Source organism: Camelus bactrianus, chromosome 15 (assembly GCF_048773025.1).
Source record: "Camelus bactrianus isolate YW-2024 breed Bactrian camel chromosome 15, ASM4877302v1, whole genome shotgun sequence".
NCBI classification, from domain to species: Eukaryota; Metazoa; Chordata; class Mammalia; order Artiodactyla; family Camelidae; genus Camelus; species Camelus bactrianus.
Window position 1 is genome coordinate 67910686 of NC_133553.1, and position 20838 is coordinate 67931523.

Sequence of the window (20838 nt, forward strand, 5' to 3'; positions counted from 1 at the left end):
AATCAATTTTTAATTTTTGAGGAAATACATATTATTTTCCAGAGTGGTTGTAAGTTTACATTCCCACCAACAGTACACAAGTTTTCCCTTTTCTCCATATTTCACCAATCTGTGTTATCTCTTGTTGTTCTTGAGAATATTATTCTCACAAGCATGAGATGATATCTCATTGTGGTATTGACTCATTTCCCTGATGGTTTTTGATGTATGTTTTCATATACCTGTTGGCCATTTGAATGTCTTCTCTGGAAAAATGTCTGTTTAGTTGTTCTGACCATTTTTAAATCAGTTTGCTTGTTACTGAGTTGAATGAGTTCTTTATATATCTTGGATATTAACCCTTAATTGATATATGTTTGCAAAAAAATTTAACCCATTCTGTAGGTTGACTTTTCATTTTATTAATTGTTTCTTTTGCTGTGCAGAAGCTTTTAAGTATCATGTTGTCTCATTACTATTTTATGTATCTTACTGCCATTTTTGGTTTAGTCTGTTATGTCTGATAGAAGAATATCTACTCCCACTTTCCTTTGGTTTCCTCTTGCATGGAATATCTTCTTCCATCTCTTCACTTTGAGCCTGTGTGTATCTTTAGAGCTGAAAGTAATCTCCTATAGGCAACATATAATTTGTTCTTTTTTTTTTCTTATCCATTCAGTCCCTCTGCCTTTTGATTGCTGAGTTCAATCTATTTACATTTTTTTAACATTTTTTAAAATTGAGTTACAGTCATTTTACAATGTTGTGTCAATTTCTAGCGTAGAGCACAATTTTCCAGTTATACATGAACATACATATATTCATTGTCACATTCTTTTTTGCTGTGAGTACATTTAGATTATTCATATATAAGGTCTTACTACAGCCATCTTATCACCTGCCTTCCGGTTGTTTTGTAACTCCATTGTTTCTTTTTCCCTCTGCTTCTGCCTACTTTTATAATGTGTCGCTTCCCATGTCGATATGCTCAGTCTCACCTCTTTTTATGTTTCATAACTCTACTCTAGATTTTTGCTTTGTGATTACCGTGGGCCTTATATAAAAACAGCTCATAGATATAGCAGTTCATTTTATGCTGATAGCGACTTACCTTTATTTGCCTAAAAAGTCTCCGCTCTTATACTCATCCCCTTTTATATTTTTGATGTCACAATTTACCTATTTTTGGTATAAATTTATTAAATAATATAGTAGCAATAGTTATTTTAATGGTCTTTCCCTTTAAACTTCATACTATAATTAAGTGGTTAACACATCATTCTAATGTAGTACAGTTGATCCTTGAACAACATGGGTTTGAACTCTGTGGGTCCACTTACAGATTTTTTTTGATAAATATCACAGTAAAATGTGATTCATAGTTGGTTAAATCCATGATGCAGAAATATGGGTACCAAGGGTGGACTATGAAACTTGAGCATCCATGGATTTTGATAACTGTGGTCTGGAACCAATCCCCTACAGGTTCTGGGGGACTACTGCACAGGTTTCTAATGCTGACTGTTTATTTTTCACATTTACCAGAGTGTTGTGTACTTTTGTAAGTTTTTATGTTACTGATTAGCACCTTCTTATTTTAGACTGGAGAACTCCTTTCATCATTTTTTTGCAAAGCAGATCTAGTGGTGGTGAACTCCCTCACCTTTTATTTCTGGGAAAGCCTTTATTTTTCCTTCATATCTTAAGGATAACTTTGCCAAATAAAGTATTCTTTGCTGCTATTTTTTTCTTTCAATATTTTGAATATATCATTTCTACTCTATCCTGGCCAATAAAGTCTCTGCTGGAAAATTCACTGATAGCTTAATGGGGGTTCCTTTGTAGGTTCCTTTTTTCCCCTGGCAGCCTTTAAGATTCTTTCTTTATCATTAATTTTTGACAATTTGATTATAATATGTCTTGGAGAAGGTCTATTTGCATTGAGATAATAGGATCCTTGATTAACTTCTTGGATTTGTACATCCAGTACCCTCTCTGGTTGGGAAATTCTCAGCTATTATTTTAAAAAATAATCTCTCTGCGCCCTTCCTGTGTCTTCTCCTTTTGGGACAACAATTATTCTTATATTTGCTGTTCTGATAGTTTCCTGTAGGTCTTGTAGGGTTTCGTCACATTTTAAGAATCTTAATTCTCTCTCCTAACTGGTGCATTTCTCATTTCTATCCTCCAAGTCACTTACTCTTTTTTTGATCTGATCTGCTTTGCTTCTGATGCTATTACATTCTTTATCTCATTAACTGAATTCTTCTGCTCTAAAATTTTTGCTTGGTACTCTTTTTATAATTTCAATATTTTTGGTAAAAAACTGCTTATGTTCATTAACTTTATTCTGAGTTTCCTTAATTGTCTTTTTGAGTTTTCTTGTAGCTTGTTGAATTTCCTCATAAACATCTAGTTTGAATGTTTTATCAGTTAGATCACATTATTTCATTCTTTTAAGTTCAGTTACTACAGAATTATCATTTTCTTTTTGTGAAACCATATTTTTTAAAAAGTTTTTCATGAAGTTCACTGATTTTGTCCTGTACTGTGTCCAGTCTACTAATGAGTTTGTTGAAGGAATTCTTCATTACTACTATGGAGTTTTTGATTTCTATTATTTCTTTTTTTATTCTTTCTTAGAATGTTCATCTCTCTGTTTACTCATTTGTTCTCGCATATTGTCTACTTTTAAAATTAGAGTTATTAACATATTAATCATATTTTTCAAAATTTCTGGTCTGATAATTTCAACATCTTAATGCTATATGGGTCCGGTTGTGACACTTGCTTTGTCTGTTCAAACTCTCCTGTTTTCCTCTCAATGTGCCTCATAATTTTTTTGTTGAAAACTAGACATCATTTTGTTGAACTCTAGTACATAGTGTTTTAGTGATGTGTTCCTAAGGTGTGTTGGGAGGGAAAGTGTTTTACAGTCCCATGATTAGGTTTCATTCTTTTGTGAGACTGTTCCCCTGGGCTGTGACCTTTATTAGTATATCTCAGAGACCCTCCCCTCTTTAGTGAAGGGGCCAAATAACTAGAGGGAACTAAAATTGAGTATTTCCCTTCCCCCCATGTGTAAGGCTAAAGAGGGCTGGAGCTGAATATTTTGTTCCCTCCAAGTCAGTTATGATCTGATTAACCTCAGTAGGTTAGTGTCTATGATTAAAAAAACTCTCAGCAAACTAAGAATAGAGGAAAGATTCCTCAATTTGATAAAGAACATCTTAAAAAAGACCTATAGCCAATAACATCCTTAATTGTTAGAAAGTAGATGCTTTTCCCCTAACATCAAGAACAATGCAAGGATGATCCAAGACAAGAAATAAACAAAGTATACAAATTAGGAAGAAAGAAATAATACTCTATTTGTTCAGAAAAGACATGATTGTTTACATAAGGAATCTTACAAAATTCGCAAAAAACAGTGCTGGAACTCATAAATGATTATAGAAAGGTCACTTGATAGAAAGTTATTATACAAAATTCCATTTTTTCTATATGTACCAGTAATGAACAATTCTAATTTGAAATTCAAAACATCATTATTTATAACTACCAAAATTTTTAATACTTTGGTATAATATTAACAAAATATGTACAGAATCTAGATATGGAAAGCTAAGAACTCGGGTGAAAGAAATCAAAAACAGTCTAAATACATGGAGAGGTAATTCATGTTTGTGAAAGACTCAATATTGTTAAGACATAAATTCTCCCCATCTTTACATATAGATTCAAGGCAATTCTAACCCAAACCCAGTAATTTGTGTTGGAGATATCAACAAATATTCTAAAATGTATGTGTATATTCTAAAGACCCAGAATATCCAATATGATACCAAAGAAGAACAAAGTTGGAGGACTGGCACGATCTGATTTGAATCCTTACTATAAAAGCTACAGCAATCCAGAGGGAGGATGTAGCTCAGTGGTAAAGTGCATGCCTAGCATGCAAAAGTCCTGAGTTCAATTCCCAGTACCTCCATTAAAATAAATAAATAAATAAGTAAACCTAATTACTGCCCCCACCTGGAAAAATTAATAAATAAAAACTTAAACAAACAAACAAACAAACATAAAAAGCTACAGTAATCCAGAGACCATGGGACTAGTGAAAGAATAGACATATAGATCAATGGACTAGAATAGAGAGCCCAAAATAGGACACTGCAAGTACACTCATTAGTTCTTGATGGAGGAAAAAAAAAAAATCAGTGGAGGAAGGATAGTCTTTTCAACAAATGGTACAGGAATAATTGAACATCACTATGCAAAAAAAGTTAAACAGACACAGAATTTACCCATTTCACAATAATTAACTCAATAAAGATCAGAGGCATAAGTATAAAACACAATATGTAAACTTAGAGAAGAAAAAAAGGAAAAAAATCAATGTAACCTTGAGTGTGGCAATAAGGTTTTAAATACAATAGCAAAATCATGATTCATGAAAGTAAATTGGTAGATTGATAAATTAGACTTTATTAAACTAAAAATCTCCATGAAAGACATTGTTAAAAGAACAAATTGATAGTAATGGATTGGGAGAAAAAATATGCATAAAAGACATATGAAAAAGAATCTTTATCCAAAATATACAAGAAATAAATAAAAACACAACAGTAAGAAAGCAAATAACTCAAATAAAAATGGGCAAATTATTTGAGACACCTTCACCAATAAAGATATGTAGATGGAAAATAAGCATATAAAATTCATTTCATCATTTCTTTTCAGGGAATTTCAAATTAAAACAAGTACAAAATACTAATACAGACCTATTTAAAAGATTAAAATTCCAAAAACTTACAATGCCACATCCTGGCAAGGATGTAGAATAAGAACTCTTATTCATTGCTGGTGGGATTACAAAATGGTAGAACCATATTGGAAGACAGGTTGGCAGGCTCTTACAAAGTTAAACATAGTCTTGCCATATAATCCAGAAAATGCATTGTGTGATATTTTCTCAATTGCTTTGAAAAATTATGCTCACACAAAAACATGCATGCTAACGTTCATAGCAGTTTTATTCATAATCACCCAAAACGCGAAGCTACCAACATATGCTGTTCAAGAGCTGAATAGATAAACTGTAAATCCATGTAATGCAAGTTAGCAATTAAAGTAATTTAGTTATTAAAAAGCAGTAAGTTATCAAGCCATGAAAAGACATGAAGGAAACTTAAGTGTATACTGCTAAGTGAAAGAAGCCAGGAGAAAAAGGGTACAAATTCTGTAATTCCAATTATTTGACATTCTGGAAAAGACAAAGCTTTAAAGACACTGAAATGATTTGCAGTTTCCGGCTGTCTGGGGGTTTGAAGGAGAGATGAACTGGTGATGCACAGAGGACTTTTAAGGTAGTGAAAACATTCTATATGTTACTGCAGCACTGGAAACAGGACTTGTGTTCTCAAAACCCACAGAACTTAACAGAGTGAATCTTGATATGTGAAAATTTATATATATATATATATATATATATATATATATATATATATATATATATATATATATATATATATATATATATAAAGAGGTCAGGGGATCCCAGGAAAGAATGCAGACTGTGGCAAAAACAATCTAATTATATTACAAATGTATTAAACTATTGCACTGAAGTAAATGTGGGGGAAAATGCTGACCTATGTAACTTTGGAAACAAGTACAGTCTGTTAACAATAAAGGCAAAGAAACTGCACAGAAGGATGCCGCATAGTTCATGAGGTTGTTTCCCATGGAAGTAGGGTGAAAATCTGATACTGTTGAGCAAGTACAATGGGGTGGAACAAGTCTATAAATAGGTGACAAATAAAGGGAGCCAGGTTTTTCACTGCTGGAGTGGCCGTTTATAGCTAAGCAAAGGGAACAGATTAGATACAATGTACCCCTGTGGCTTATTTACGTTATTCATAGTAGCTTCTACCTCTTTTTTTTTTTTTTTTTTCTGTGAGGCTGAGTTGTTTATCCAGGGGATAGAGGGAGGGCAGGTAGGCATCCGGCCAGATGACGCTGGGGACAGCTGCACACCTCCGCCAGTCGGGGCCCTGACAGGTGGGGCCATGTGCGCCCGCCGCCCCAGGCCGGGGCGGGGCGCAGGCGCGCGCGGCGGGAGCCGGCGGAGGGCGGCGCGGGCGCGCGGGCGGCTCGGCCCGATCCCCGGGAGCCAGGCGCGCCGCGCCGACGGAGGAGGGAGGAAGCCGACGGAGGAGGGAGGAAGCCGACGAGCGGCGGGAGAGCTTTCCCGCGAGGCGGGCGCGAGCCGAGGGCCGCAGGCCGTAGTCGCGCTCGAGCTCCCGGCGCGAGATCGCGATGTTGCCCTGTACCAGAGGACCCAGCCCAGAGGCTCAGGAAGCCCGAGTAGACGAGCAGGTCGCCGAAGTCGCGGCCGCGCCCCTGCAGCTGCGCGAACACGCCGATCAGCAGCGCCGCGGCCAGAAGCAGCGCCATCGCGCAGCGGCCCAGGCCGGACGCCGGCACGGCCGCGCCCACCGCTGGGACGGTGCGCCGGGCGGGGGTCCCCTGCTCTTAATTCTCTATAAACATTGTCTATAAGTTAGCACTTGGGAAAGTTCTACTTTCTTAACTTGTTAATACCAGGAATAAAATATGAAAATTAAACAAAAAACAAATCACCCTGGCGGGGGGGCATCAATCTTTGAGACGTTGGAAACTCCCCAATACTGAAATGACAGGGCAGTCTTTGTCTCAGCTTCCCCACTGCATGTGAGCTGGTTTATGCCATTTCCCTTTGTTGTGCAGCCAAGGGAGGCTCTACCATGTCATTAGCAAGATGGGAACAGTGGGACGTACCATGCTTGTGGCTGACTGTGAAGGGCCAGCAAGCCAGGGAGCAAGGACCTGTGACGTCTGAAAAATTCTTCTCCACCTTTCAAATTCCTCAAAGTCTTTCAGTCATCTCATGACCCTCATATGTCTCTTTGTAAAGTCCTATTTAGCCATTTCAGGGGACAAAAAGCCACTTCTTTCTCCACTAAGCCACTCTCTGAAAACGGACAGGCTGGCCTCAGTGCTTACAAATCCAGGCTTCTGGCAGGGATGGGGAAGGAGAAAGCCGTCTTTCCTGGTCACTGTTCTGTGCCCTTCCTCACCGCACCCAGGCCTGACCGCAGCTCCATCGCCCTCCTGTGCGTTCGCATCTCTTCCTATGATAAAGGGCCGGTGTCGGTGGCACCTCCACTATTCTGTTTCTTGAAAAGTGCAGCCTCTTTGGCCAGTTCGGTGTGGCTTGAATGAAGGAAGTTCAAAGGGCTGCTCTAGGTTAGAGTCTAAGGAAGGGTTTATTTTCTTACAGCTCCATCCAGTTGCTGCATTTGAAGCAAAGCTTCGCTTGGTATTTGCCCCATATTTAATCTAAAGTAGAAACATTTTTAACCTGATCTGTGGAGCAGAGGCTGAAAGCACTTCACTCTTGTTCAATACCCAGTATCTTGTTCTTCCCTTACTGCCTGGGTGTCTCTCTGGCTCCTTTGCATAAATCCTTTTCCAATCCTTTCAAATCTTCAGTATAAATTTGTTCCATCACCATCACTTGTAAAGTTGGAGTCACCGCTTCAGCTATGTGACAGGCTTCCCAAAGGCGGCTTTGGCACCCACTGCCTCAGCGGGCCCGGGCCTCTGGGAGACGGTTCTGAGCAGGCCTGAGACTTGTCCCACTGAAGTGGGCGGAGCTGGGGTGCCGATACCCCGACTCCCTGTTGGTGCTGGCTGAGACCTGCGCCCAGAGGCAGCACCTCCCCGGGAGCAGGCCAGGGAAGACTTCGGGTGAGGGCAGGGGGGCACAGGACACCGTTGGCTTTTACGTGAAGAACGAATGATGAGGGGATATGGGCTGGGCCGTGTGCACAGACCCCCTTCCCTGTTCTCAGGCCTGGTTCTGTCGCCGAGGTCTCACTCCCCGTCAGTCCCTAGGGAGCCTTTCCTAACGGCCAGTTAGAAACAACACCGCCTCGTACTCTATGCCCCTCCCCTGCTGGTTTTGCTTTATAGCACTTACCACTCCCTCATGCATTATGTGTGTGGGTTTTTCTTGCCTGAATCATTTCAGTGCGGGAAGAGACAGCACACAAATGTTTAACGCATCAGGCAGTCGTGAGCGCAGGGGAGGAAGAGTTAGGAACGTCGTCCGGGGAGGGGCTGCTACTGTATTCGGCAGCTTGTGTGTGGCGGGGGGTCCTCTTCCACAAGATGTCACTGAGTGGACAGAAACCTTTAGGGAATGAGGGAGTGAGAAAGCTTCCCAGGCAAAGGAGACAGCAGGTACAAAGGTCCTGAGGTGGAAGCACGTTTGGCGTATCTGAGGCCAACGCTGCGGGAGCACAGGCTTGAAGGGGAGAGGAGGCAGGTGAGGTCAGGCAGGTGGCGGGGAATCTGACAGACGGTTTGGTCTCGGTAAGGACTTGGGATTTTACTCTGCGAATTAGTCAGGGTTAAAAAAACAAACAAACAAAAAACTAGCTGCCCTCCGGCCACGTGCCGCCTGTGCGGCCGGGCCCTCCCGCACACAAAGCCGGGGGAGCGCGCGCCTTCTCTGGTGACGGGCGCGCTCCGTCTGCTTCACTAACGGGTCATCTGAGGTAGAAAATGAGGACATCAGTTCTTCCCTCAGCACCTGTTGGGGTGTTGCATGGACTGAATGTTTGTGTCCCCCAGAACTCATCTGTTGAAATCTAATCCCCAGCGTGATGGTCTTTTTTTTTTAACCAAGTGAAGTTTCGGGGCAGGGCGGGGGGCGGGCACTGAGGCCAGAAAGGCGGCGCCCTCGTGACGGGTGTCAGCGCCCCCGTAAGGGCCCAGAGGGCAGGCGGACGCTCTTTGGGCCCCGTGAGAATAGGAAGAAATCAGCCGTCTGCCACCGGACGCGCACTGTCTCCGGAAACGGGCCACGCCGGCACCCTGAGCTGCGAGAAGCCAGTTTCCGATGTTGGTAAGCGCCCCGGTCGGTGGCGTTTTGCTACAGCAGCCCAAGCTGGGGCAGGTGCTTACGCGCTGAGGAAGGAGATCCTTGTATTGAGTTTCAAGATACATTCTCTCTCCTTGACTTCCTTTTACCTCGTCCTGGCTTCGGGTCCACTTTTTGTGTCATTGCTCTTCCCCTCTGCAGCTCTCTTCTTGCAGGGTCACGGCAGGACATCTTCAAGGTAACGTTCTCCGTACAGACACTAAAAGGAGAGTCTCTACAATCGCTCGCAACGAAGTGCTGGGAAACCAGTGTTCTCAGCCCTCCTCTGCGCTGTGCTCTGTGTTCTCAGGATGATGACGTGATACACCTGAACTGCTGGCTCACTGAGAATGAAATGTAAGGTATATGCATGTAAAGCCTATATTGGTGCAGTGATTTAGAATATGGAAGCCAAGAGACAACTCTCTGTAGTACATTACCTTTTTCCTGAATCTTACCCAAGTACACATATTGTAAAACAAATCATTTATAAGACAGTCGGGGAAATTTGAACACTGGACATTCGATGCATTATTTTTTTAGGTGCAACAATGGTACTGTAGCTTTCTTAAGAGCGCTGCCTTTTAGGGATACTAAAATACTTTTGGATGAAATGACAAAACGATGCCTCGGATTTGTTTCAAAATAATCTAGGGGGAGAGGAGTGAAGAGACAAATAGATGAAACAAGATTGGTCACGAAACAATGAAAATGGGCACATGGAGATTCACTACTCTCTACGCCAAGATTTCCTACAATAAAAAGAAACAGAACACAGGGTGGGACACGTATCTACTCTGACACCGGTTACTCCAGCGAGATGAGTCCAGGTCTCACCCTCAAACTGCCCAGCCTTCTAGGGAGAAATGGAGGCCAGACACCGCAGGCCACCCTTCTGAGGACCTCGGCAATAGGGGCCCTGCCCCGGGGAGCAGCACTGTGCCGGCTGGCACGTGGCAGGGATGGAGGGAGGCTGGGCAAATAGATGCGCTTCTCAGTACACAGAGGAGGAGAGAGCTACACGGGGCATAGCGCCTGCAGGGAGGCAGGGGAGACCGCACACCCTCAGATCCCACGTTCTCCAGGTGTTCTGGGCCTACCTGGCAGGGCTCGAGGGGTTCAGTGCTATGAAGCTTGCCCAGGGGAGCACACGTGCTTCTGGCTCGCTGGCAGCCCCCAAGCTGAGCAGGGCGGAACTGGCTCTGGGGCCTTGCATGTTCCCTGGGATCAGCCAGCAAAGACTCGGGTCTCTGTATTGCCCCGACTCCCGCTTCCCACCGCGCGACAGCCCAGAAAACGGGAACCCAGCCGGTAAATTCAAACTGGGGCGAGGGGCCAGCGCCAGGAATGCGTGACTCCTCTCCAGCCTCGGCTGCTAAGAGTAGGAAGAAATAGCACCTGGCTGGAAGAAACCACCACGGCAGCCACCCACGGAAACAAGCCCAAACTGGGGTGCTGAGGGACGCCTGTCCTGGGAGACCCGAGTGATGATGATTTGTGTCCCAAGCGTTTGTCTTGGGAATGCGGCTGCTCGTATTTCATTTCCTTTTCGTTTGCTCAGTATCAGCCTCTCCCAAGCATCACTTTTTATTCAGTGCCTGAATCAAACATGCTGTCTCATTCCGTCTTTCTCTGAAGATGACCTGAGCGGAAAATACCGCCCGCAGAAGGTGCTGTTGGCCTCACGTCACAGACACAGAAGCTGAGGTTGATAAGTTAAACAGCCTCCCCAAGCTCACACAGCTTACCAGTGCAAGAGCTGAGATGTGAGCCTTATTCTTACTTCACAAAGCTGCCTCCACGTTGGGGAAGGTGATGTTGGCCCTGAGAATCTGCCCAAGAACCCCCAAGAGAGGGGAGGGGCTACCAGGAGACAGAACTGCCCTTGCAGCTGCCAGCCAGCTCTCATAGCACAACTGGCAGTGCTGGGTTTAGATGGACTGAGGAACCCATCCTTGATACAGAGTACCTCACGAGGCCTCTCTCCCCACCATCACATCCCATCTCAGCTTCCAGAAATCTCTTGGGCCCCATTAGCAGCTCCCATTATCATCTACAGGCCACGTCTGCTCCCCCTCCACCCCCCAGCACGGCCCGGCCAAGAAGCTCTCACCACTGAGCAGCGGGACCCAGTGGTACACGTGTGTTGCTCTCTCCATTCTCCACCATGACCCAGTCTCTGTTCCCTCTATTCCAACACAGGGAACTCTGGTCAGCTCACCAGGCATTTCAGAATCACGTCACTTTCTGAACTCAGCCCACTGAACCTCTGAGCTACACCAGGAGCTGCTGACCACCTCCCCCGAATCCCTCTTCCTTGGCCCTGTGACACCTCCTCAGGGGGCCTCTGCTCCAGTGGACGATCCCTGGGGCTCTGCTGCGGGTTCTTCAGCTCCGAGAACTGCCCAGAGCCCCGCCCTCCTCCTGCCCTGTGCTCTCTCCCCAGGGGACCTGCAGCCTCACCCGACCCCCTCGACCACGCCCTGCAGGCCAGTGCCCTTCTGTTCACCGCACCGCTTCAGGGCTTGGGTGACGTGCCACGCCGCAGGGCACGGGATCTGGCTTTTCTGGGGTGAAGCGATACAATCCGGGCAGGTGAAGGGAGCCAGAGCCCGACAGGGCGAACGCGCAGCAATGACGGACGGGGGCAGAACGGAGAGGAGGTGAACTCGCGCTCTGTCCCGCCAGCAACCCCAGTGTGGTGCTTCTGTGGCGTCCACCTGAGACACCACACGTGGGCAAGCGGCTAGCTGTGTGTGCACCACCTCCCTGAGACAAAGTTTGTGTTCTCCTCTCCCTCCCTGCTCTGGGGTTGTATCTACCAATAAAGCGCCAACACTTCAGCTGTGTTTTCTAAGAAACCTGAGTTAAGGCAGAACTAAACTACGCTTGCAACCACCACGGACACGCTCCCCGCTCACGCCCCAAACTTCATCTCCACCCCAGACTCTCCACCGAGCCCTCGCCCAGCGGGTCCACCTGCTGACGGACAGCTCTGCTCGGCCGTTCTCCCACGCGCCTCAGACTCATCTCTAAACTGAAGCTCGCAGGGCCCCTCCCTGAACATGGGGCCTTCTCCCAGGTTTGGGGGGACGCAGACATGAAAGACACCCTGAAGGCGCTGTCAGTCTGGCTGAAGTGGGAGACAGATGGGTTAACTAACAATTACAATGGAGCGGGACGCTTACTAGCGTAAAGCAACGCTGCAGGAGCGTGTGCTGAGGAGGAGAGCGCCTGCCGTGCACCAGGCTCGCGTGTGCGATCTCATTTAGCCTTTACAGCGGCCCTGTAAGGTACTGTTCCTCCCGTTTTGCAGCTGAGAAAGCAGACCGGAGATCAGAAACCTTCCCAAGGTCACAGTGCACCTAAATCTAAGCATACCAGAAAAAAAAAAATAATAAAAAGGTTCATATTCTTTGCTGCCCCAGAACAGGAGCACCTAGTAGGTCACAGGGATTACAGATTTCCTAAGGCAGCAATGCCTGAGCTTAATAAATGAACACAATGTCAGCTAAGGTGGCGCGGGTGGGGTGGGGGCGGGGAGGTGGAGTGGAGGGAAGGAGGTAACTGGCATTCTGAGCAGTGGGAAGAGGCCTGAGCCATCACAGGGCGGCAGAGAAGCTGCAGGGGGCCACTGAGGCTGGACCGTGAGGCACGAGAGAGGCTGAGGGGCGGGCAGGACCCAGGGCACGGGTGGCCTCATGGGCAGTCCAGTGAGTCTGAATTTTAAATTCTAGGCACTTCAAGGAATCCTTTCAGGATTTTGTTTCATTTTAAATTCTAGTTGGAAGAACCACTTCAGGATTTAAAGCAGAGAATGACATGGCCCAGTCTGCATTCTGGAAAGGTCCCTTTGGCATCAATGAGCACTGGCTGAGAGAGGCAACGGAGGCAGGGGGACTAGTTTAAAAACTGCTGAAGTACCCAGAACAAGAAATTATACACAAAGTTAGCAGTGGAGGGAGTGGGAAAAAGTGAACGGGTATGAGAGACGGTAATGAAGGACAAACTGAGCAGGACTGGGTAATAAATTAGCTAAGGAGAGTGAAGAAGCCGTCAGATACTCCGGTTTGTGGCTTGTCGCACACGGGACGTAAGTGATGACTTCCCTTTTAGACCTGCTGACTTTGAGATAGATACCGACAGGCAACTGAATAAATGAGTCTTGCATTCAGGGAGTAAGTGGTGAGAAACTGCTCTCAAGGGACAGGAAAGCCCTGTCCTCTCCCCACGCCTCCGGGAGGTGCCCAGTCTCGGCCCTTGTTTTCTCACCCACCGAGGGGAAGGCAGGTCAGCAGCGTGGGCAGAAAGAACAGGGCCGCCACACACTCCCGGGAGAGAACAGCGTGCTGTGTGATCTCCTCAGCGCTAGCAGAGCCCGGTTTGGAGACAGACTCTCTGATACCAAGACACAGCCCCCCTTCCCAGCCAGTTCCGGGAGAATTAAGTCCTCACACCCCAAGATACCCCTCACATGTAATGAGTTACGTCCTGCGCGTCTAGGCTGGTAACAGCTACGTAAACCCCCCGACAGCATCGAGGAAGGTCACACAAATCATTTTCTCTTGGAAGCCTCCCTGAAGAAGGCCAAGGCACAGAGCAGGTATCAAGCACTGTAATTCACCGACCTTCCCGGAGCGGGCTCCGCCTGGGAACCGTGCCCAGCACTGCCTGTGCCCTGGGCCCCCAACCTGGAGCCTCCCTGTCCCATCTGCTCCTTCCCCTCCAGAGAGGAAGCTCCCCAGCTGGAGCTGCTCTGAAGCACGAAGGGTCTCTTCCTGCAACTGGATCAGAGACTGCCAGCGGCCTGGACAGGGTCTCCCCAAGAGAGGGATAAAACAGCGTATCAAGGAGCCAGCCCACTGCACTAACCGGCAGGGTCAGGGTGCTGCTCGCTGGCCTCAAATGTACAAGTGATTCCAGCAGATCTGGGCCAATGCCCAAAAAGCTGTAAGTTTTTTCAAAGGGGCTCCTCAGGTGACACTCATTTGTAGGGGGACTTGGGAGCAGCGTTTGTAACTTCTCTTTGCTCTTACTGATCTGTAATGTTCTCTCTGAGAGGTCCCGGGTCTTATGGGGAGACCGTGGACAGCACATCAGAAAGCTGGCTGGAGAGGTGATCGTACCATTAGCCCAGCTCCAAATGCTGGCTTGAAGGCCAGTGGAAGATCCAGGAAGCAGAGGCAGGCCTGGCGGAGGCTAAACACTCCTGACCCTCCTACCTCCGTAAATGAACTCAGGTGCCGAGCGCCCGGTCTAGCCCCTGCCCCCTTGCTCAGAGAAACTTACTGCATGTGAATTTGAGGGACACAGCATTCTACAGATCACTGCCTTCCCATCCGGCACAGCCAAGCCTCCTCGCATCCCCTGTCCTCCACTCCTGCTCCGAGTCGAATGGCCCACGTCCACTCCCAACACCACAAAGAAAGCACTGAAGCAGAGGTGGCCTTGATCAAGGCGTGAAGTCCTTCATTAGGGGGACCTCACTCAACCTTTGTGGTGGGGTCTCAGCCTGCCCCCCATGGCCCCTGAGGCTCCTCAGGAAGGAGGAAGCAGCTAAACAGTGGGTTTTGGCAGAGGCCGGGGAATGGAAATAGGGCAACCCACGTCAAGGGGCCGGGGCGGGACACTGACAGGTGGGGGTGAGGCTGACCGGGGCAGGAAGAGCTCTCCACACCCAGGGGCTGGCCGAGGTGGCTGTGTGGCAGGCAGAGCGGCCCCAGGAGGGCTGAGGGGAGAAGGGGACCGCGGGGGAAGGAGCACTTAGGAGATGAGGCGACCGTGAAGCTGGTGTAGCTGCTCCTGGGTGAGCACCAGCCGGTGCCGCTGCCCAAGGCCAGCCGCGCACGAGAAGGTCACTTTGCCCACGTACACAGTGTCGTCCTGCTGCTCCTCCTTGGCCTGGGGGTTGGGGGAGGAAGAGGCCCCAGGTCAGGGGCTCACTTCTGCCGTGTGCCCCTGACATGGTCCTGAGCGCTGAGACCGAGGCAGCCTCTCAGGACCTGAGGCTTTGAGGCTCCTCGGTTATGACGAGCACATTTTTTTCCAAATCAGAACTGGGGTACACAGCCTGACAAGGGAGTTTTCAGCCCATCCTGATATCGAAAGTCATAGAAGATGTTTGCGAAAATACTGGAATTTTTGGAAGCCTTGCCAGCACTCTTAAGTTGCTTCCAAGTAAGGCTGGGCGAGGTAACTCAGATGTGCAGTTGTTGGACCTGAGACCCCAGGGGCCTCTTCAAATTCTGGGGAGAGGGGAAGGGCCCACCTGAGCCCTCCATACTGCCCACCCTCCTCCCCGCACTCCCCCTTACCCTGAGGAAGGCTGATGAGGCGAAGGTGGCAAAGTCAGTGGGGACCGTGGCTCCGGGGCGCTGAGATACGGTCTCCTTAAGGACCTCATCCTGGTGGAGGAGGGGAAGAGGCTTCATTCAGGGGACCCCACCGGCTAGCCCAGTGTGGTTTCACAGGAACACTCAGACCAAGGAAGCAGGGACCCACTCCTCTTCATCACCCACTTTTGCTCTCAACTCCAACCCCACCGCTACCCAACATTCTTACTTTACAGATCCTTCAAGGCCCAACTCAGGCTCTGCAGCTTCTGGGAAGCCACCCCGACCATCCTACCCCGCAGTGACCTCAGCTCTGACAGAAGCAGCACCTGAACCACACGCTCAACCTGTTTTGCTGATGAGAATCTGTACCGAGTGAGCTCCCAAGGCAGGAACCCCGCCTTCCCTGCCACCCCGTCCCCAGCGGGCTGTCGAGCACAGGGCTGGGCTCCAGGAACCCCGGCACCTCCGGTGGAAGTGAGTGTGCTCAGGGCCCCCCAGCGAGCGCTCTGAAATGAGCACCGCAGGGTGAGAAAGGGCGGGGTCCAAACTGACCTTGAGCTTCTCGATGGTGTCACTTAGGGCCTTGAGCTGAGCCACCTGCTCCAGGAGCTGGGCCGAGGGGCTTTTGGCAGCTGTGGGGAGAGCAGGCCAGTGAGGCCACCAAGGCCCAGGCAGGCAGCCGAGCTGGGTTAAGGGTCAAGAGTGCAAATGCTGGACCCTCCAACGGGGCAGACACGGAAGAGAGCAGGCGAATCGAGCAAACTGAACACAGAGGCCACGGAGCAGTGCTGGTGGAGCCTCCCGGCGTGAGAACTGCCCGGGCAGGGACTGCATCTCTGGGGCAAGGCGGGGATCTGTGGTTCATCCCAGGAGCTGGCAGGTCCATACCTGGGCTGGCGCGGGTGATGTCCACCACGCGGGTGTGCGTGCTCAGCTGATTCAACGTCTCCAGCAGCTGGGCGGTCTTGCGGTACAGCGCTCCAGCGGCTAGCTCACTGCCAGGGCCCTCGTGGGGTGGGAGGGAGAGCTTCGCCACGTGCAGAGGGGGCAGGGCTGCTAAGGACGCCTTCATCTGGGCTCCCTGTGAAGGAGGGGACGAAGGAAGAGGGGTGGCAGTGAGAGGTGACAGCAGGCCCTGCTGCCTGTCATCAGTGAGGCAGCTACATGCCACCTCGACCCGTCCTCCCCGGGACCCCCTCACCTTGAGGACGCTGTTCTCGTGCTGCAGCTGGGAGATGTGCAGTCTCATGGCAGAGATCTGCTGAAGCAGCAGCGGCGAGTCCTTCACCAGCCCTGGGCCTGGCACAGACGCCGGAGCCTGTCCGGGGGCACCGCCTGTGGGGACCACAGCAAATGTCATCAGCTCAGGTGGAGAGGGCTGAAGACGGCCTCCACCCGCAATCATCCCCTCCTACCTCCAGTCCTGATTGCTCCCCAGGGGCAAGTCTCACCCTGCGCCCCCAGCCCCGACTCCCACCAGCCCTGTTCACCCCCAGCCAGGATGGGTCTCTACCTCGCTGCTGCTCTTCTGTGCTCAGGACAGCCCACGGGGAGCAGGAAAAGAGGAGAGAGGAATTAGATGATCTGGGCGTGAGGGGGACACACCAGAGGAATCCCGGGTGTGCGGGAAAACCTTTCTCCTGATCACCACACCTTCTCTAGCAAGACCCTGCCTCTCTCAGGGGAAAGAGCGTGTGAAAGACAGAAAGGGGAGGCCACGAGACGGGGTGCGAGGAAGAGTGGCCGCGGGAGTGTGCGCTGGAGGAAGCACGCGGGGCATGAGGCCGTTCCTGCCTCATACTCCATCTCCAAGAAAGGCAGACGGAAGGCTCCCGAGACCCTCGGTGCTCCCTAGCGGCAAAACTTACGTTGAAGATGCAGACACACTCCCTGTCCCTCAGGTCCCCCACTGCTCTGAGGCAAAAGTCACCATTTTTTTTTTGGTGGGAAGTTTCATAGATTAAGAACCAATATTTGTTTAAAGAACTCATGCTCAAACAACACAATGTGGCAATTCTGGAGACTCCTCTCCCAAGGAACATGGACACATCTGCACCATGAAGACTGTACAGTCAAGAAGACACTTGGTGACCTCCGGTATCAAGCAGCACCAGTGATGGGGCCTCCGAATGAGGAGCAGACCCTAGGTGAGGCCAGCTGACAGGAGAGGCCCAGCAGGGGGATCTAGAGATCCTGAGGATTTAATTCCACTACAATGAGTTTGTCTGCTGGTGGTGAGGAGGGTAAGCAAGAAGCGGAAGAGAGAACAAAAGCAAACTATACAGTAGATGGGAACGACAATGGCAATGACCGTGACCTTGGTCAGGAACCTGGAGAGATGATGCCTGGAAGCCAGAAAAACTCCAAGTAAGGAGCCTTGGCCACACAAAGAGACCAGGCAAAGGTCAGAACACAAGCCCCAGGTGACACTGGGCGAATTCAGCAATGGAAGGGACAACCACACCACAGGGTGAAGCCACATGGACTCAGCGGGGAAAATGTAATGGCCACGCAGAGGAGGAACGAGGGGCGAGCACCGGGCCCTGCTGGGCGCCACGGCCGCGAGTCCCGCCTGCTGCAGGCCGGTGGCCCTCGTAAGTCACGGCTGGGACAGAAAGGCCAGACCGCAGAACCAGAAGGGACATCTACCAGCGTCTAACTGATGCTGTAACGCTGAGCTTCGCGGACAACTCGCTGATGCCTCACTGCCCCCACTTGGTCAGACAACGCCACACACCTCAGGAGAAGCAAGTGCTTGGTGAAAGCTGCCACGGAGTGACACCGGGCAAGCACGTTCCCAGCTGAACGTCCAGGCAGGTAAGAGGGGGCAGAAGTCAAACTGCGACCAAGGGCGGGAGGGAGGCCTTTCAGGTTCCTCTGGGCCGGCCCCACTGCACTCACCCCCAGCAATGTCAGAGACCAGGGTGGCAATACCCGAGGGAGGGGGCCCCCGGAGCCCCTCGATCGTGCGCTTGGACTGGCTGTTCAGCCGCTGCTTTAACTCTGCTTTCTCTGCCTCCAGCTGGTCGATGTCAGCCTGAAGGGCATCCATCGTCTCCTCAAACTCTCTGTGAAGGAGAAGCTGGGCTTGGGCAGAGCCCCTTCCCCAGGGCCCCATCCCCACTCCTCAGTCCCGGCGGGTCCCGGGAGCGGCCCTGCCGGCGGGGAGCCAGGGGCAGAAGAGGCTCAGACTGGGACCACACCATGGGGCTGTGCCCCCGGGGGAGTCTCACTACGGGGGGGCCTGGGTTGGGGGGCAGAGAGCTGCCGCAGGAGGGAGGGCTGGAGTGAGCAGGGCCCGGGGGAGGTGCCTGACTTCTCCTTCTTCCGCAGCAGCGCCTGGGTCTCCTCCAGCCGGGTCTGGACCTTCTCGATGCGCTCATCTGCATCCTTGGCCGCACTGTCCAGCTTCTTCTCCAGGAGGCTCAGCCGCACGTTGGCCTCACTGAGCTCCTCCCCCTGGACGAGGGCAGAGCGCGTCTAGTCCCCTTACACCCCCATGGCCCCCCAGGGACCCAGCTAGACCGTGAGACAGCAGGCTCCCTCAGGCCCCCCAAGAACTCCCACTGACCACAGGCACCACGCCCCCCCTCAGCCAACACCACGGCTGCCCTGTGCCCCACAGTACTTCCTGGCCCCCCAGGTCCTGAGCCTTCCCTGCCCTCACCTTAATCTTGAGTGACTTCTTCAACTCCTTAATAACTGTCTCTCGATCTTCAAGCTTCAAGCCCAGGCCTTCAGCGTCTGTGATCTCCGCACGAAGGGCTGCCGCCCGCAGCTCAACAGGGGGAGGCTAAGGGTCAGGGTCAGGGCAGAGGGTGGGGCGGGGAGAGAAGGTCACCAAGGTGCTCCTTTTAGAGATCCGGTCACAGGGAAAATCTCCTTGCTTTCTCCAAATCTCTTCCCTCGGCCTCCCAGCCCTCCTGTAACAGCAGTAGCTCTGGCAGTCCAGGTCCTCCAGGCCCCCGGAGGCCTCCAAGGGGCTCCCCACCCACCTTGCTAGGGGGCCGCTCTGCGTCGTACTCTCCCTCCTGCATGGCCGTGGCCACCTTGTTCATGGTACTGATGAGGATGCTGCATGACTGGCGCAGACACTCATGGGGGCTGCTGGAGGGGGCCCCGTAGATCTGTAGGAGCCCACGGCAACAGTGAGAACTCCACACAGGGGGCCCAGCTGGCTCCCCCAGCACCACCTTCAGCCCAGCCATCCCGGCCCACCTGCTCGTTTGCTTTGAAAGCCAGCTCCTCCAGGGCAGCCACAGGCAGTCCCTCATTCTCTGCCAGCGGGGCAACGAGCTGGGCGGCAGCAGCTGCCACCTCCTGCAGCACAGCCACCACCCATGTCAAGTGCTTCCTGCAGTCCAGGAGGGTGTCAGATACCTGTGCAACCGGTCAGAGTCAGGAGCCCACCCTGGGCCCAGCACCACAGCCCCCAGCTCTCTCAAAACCATCCTTGTCCCCCAACCGATCTTGCCATGCCAGGCCCCTCCTGGTTCTACTCAGCTTCCTTCCCGTCCCCCCTCCCAGCCCTAAACCTGTGGGCCGAAGGCTAGTGCAGCTGGGATCCCGGGAGCATCCGTCCCTGGCATTCGCCTTCGGATCTTCTTGCAGAACTGGCGGATGTCGCTGCACGATGTTTCCAGGTCCCGGAGCAGGAGGGCAATATCTGAAGCCTCCTGCCCACCCTGCTCAGGGAGTAGGAAATGCATGGGGAACCCAGTCAGTACTGGGGCTGAGGGTGAGGAGGCGGGGACCAAGAAAGAAGAGGAGCCCACGCAGACCCAGCTGTGCTCTCACCTGCAAGAAGGCGCGCAGCCGGCCCGCCTCCACGCTCATGCAGTCCAGGGCGCTCTGCGTGAACTGTGAGGACGGAGGCACGGCGCTCAGCTCTCAGCAGGGGGCCCTCTGCCCTGTCACCACCTCTAAGGAGTCTCCGCCCTCGGCTGACCCCCGTACATAGTGGGCCCTCTGGCTTCCCTGATCTGGCCTTAGTGACCCTGTCCCAGTCCTACGTGACACCCCTTAAGGGCCTGATCTGATATCTTCTGTTTCTGGTCTCTCTAAGGGGCTCAGCCGCCGGCCCGGACACCTCACCTTGATGTGGTCGGCCAGCTGCATGGTGCTGTCCTCAGGCTGATCGGCGAGGTGGACGCTGTACAGATGCTGAAAACGGATGACAAAGAGGCAGACGGCCTTCAGGCCTTGGAAGAATGGAGAATTCTTCCCAAACTGCAATTTGAGCCCCAGGTATCCTGGGACTCCAGGGGTACGAGAGAGCAAGGGCGCCCAGCAGAAGAAACCCTCCCTTCCTCCCGGGCCAAGCCGGGATTCTCGCCCCAGACCTGGTAGTACTTGATGGCCTTGGTGAGAGGCTCCACGTTGACAGTCTCATCCAGCTGATCCTTGTGCAGCAGCTCGATGAGGAAATCCAAGGAGCGCTCGTGGGCACTCATCTCGGGGTAGAGGCTGCCCACCTTCTTATACACGTCCACGTGGCACTGAGAGAGGGCACTGGAGACCAGCGGAGGGCCCTGTGAGGCCAGGGTCTCCCAG

The 20838-nt window shown here is 50.9% G+C and overlaps 1 protein-coding gene and 1 pseudogene across 13 annotated transcripts in view; both read right to left on the reverse strand.

Moving 5' to 3' along the window:
* Window positions 1-3381: 3381 nt before the first annotated feature.
* LOC141573376 (transmembrane protein 238-like) lies at window positions 3382-7127 on the reverse strand (annotated as a pseudogene).
* A 7436-nt stretch (window positions 7128-14563) lies between these two features.
* The window catches only part of LOC105066983 (dynactin subunit 1), a 28757-nt gene continuing 22482 nt past the window's right edge, over window positions 14564-20838 (reverse strand). For 8 of the 13 annotated variants that reach the window (XM_074341375.1, XM_074341374.1, XM_074341376.1 and 5 more), the window contains 15 exons: window positions 20628-20796; window positions 20380-20448; window positions 20083-20145; window positions 19821-19970; window positions 19504-19665; window positions 19281-19412; window positions 18953-19078; window positions 18602-18744; window positions 18187-18353; window positions 16799-16813; window positions 16487-16620; window positions 16174-16366; window positions 15838-15917; window positions 15265-15354; window positions 14564-14851 (listed from right to left, as the gene is read on the reverse strand). In XM_074341375.1, coding sequence (XP_074197476.1) covers window positions 14714-14851; window positions 15265-15354; window positions 15838-15917; window positions 16174-16366; window positions 16487-16620; window positions 16799-16813; window positions 18187-18353; window positions 18602-18744; window positions 18953-19078; window positions 19281-19412; window positions 19504-19665; window positions 19821-19970; window positions 20083-20145; window positions 20380-20448; window positions 20628-20796 — 1831 coding nt within the window. In that variant the 3' untranslated portion in view covers window positions 14564-14713. The remainder of the gene's footprint in view (window positions 14852-15264; window positions 15355-15837; window positions 15918-16173; window positions 16367-16486; window positions 16621-16798; window positions 16814-18186; window positions 18354-18601; window positions 18745-18952; window positions 19079-19280; window positions 19413-19503; window positions 19666-19820; window positions 19971-20082; window positions 20146-20379; window positions 20449-20627; window positions 20797-20838) is intronic. The other 5 variants (XM_074341379.1, XM_074341368.1, XM_074341380.1 and 2 more) reach the window with 3 other exon arrangements.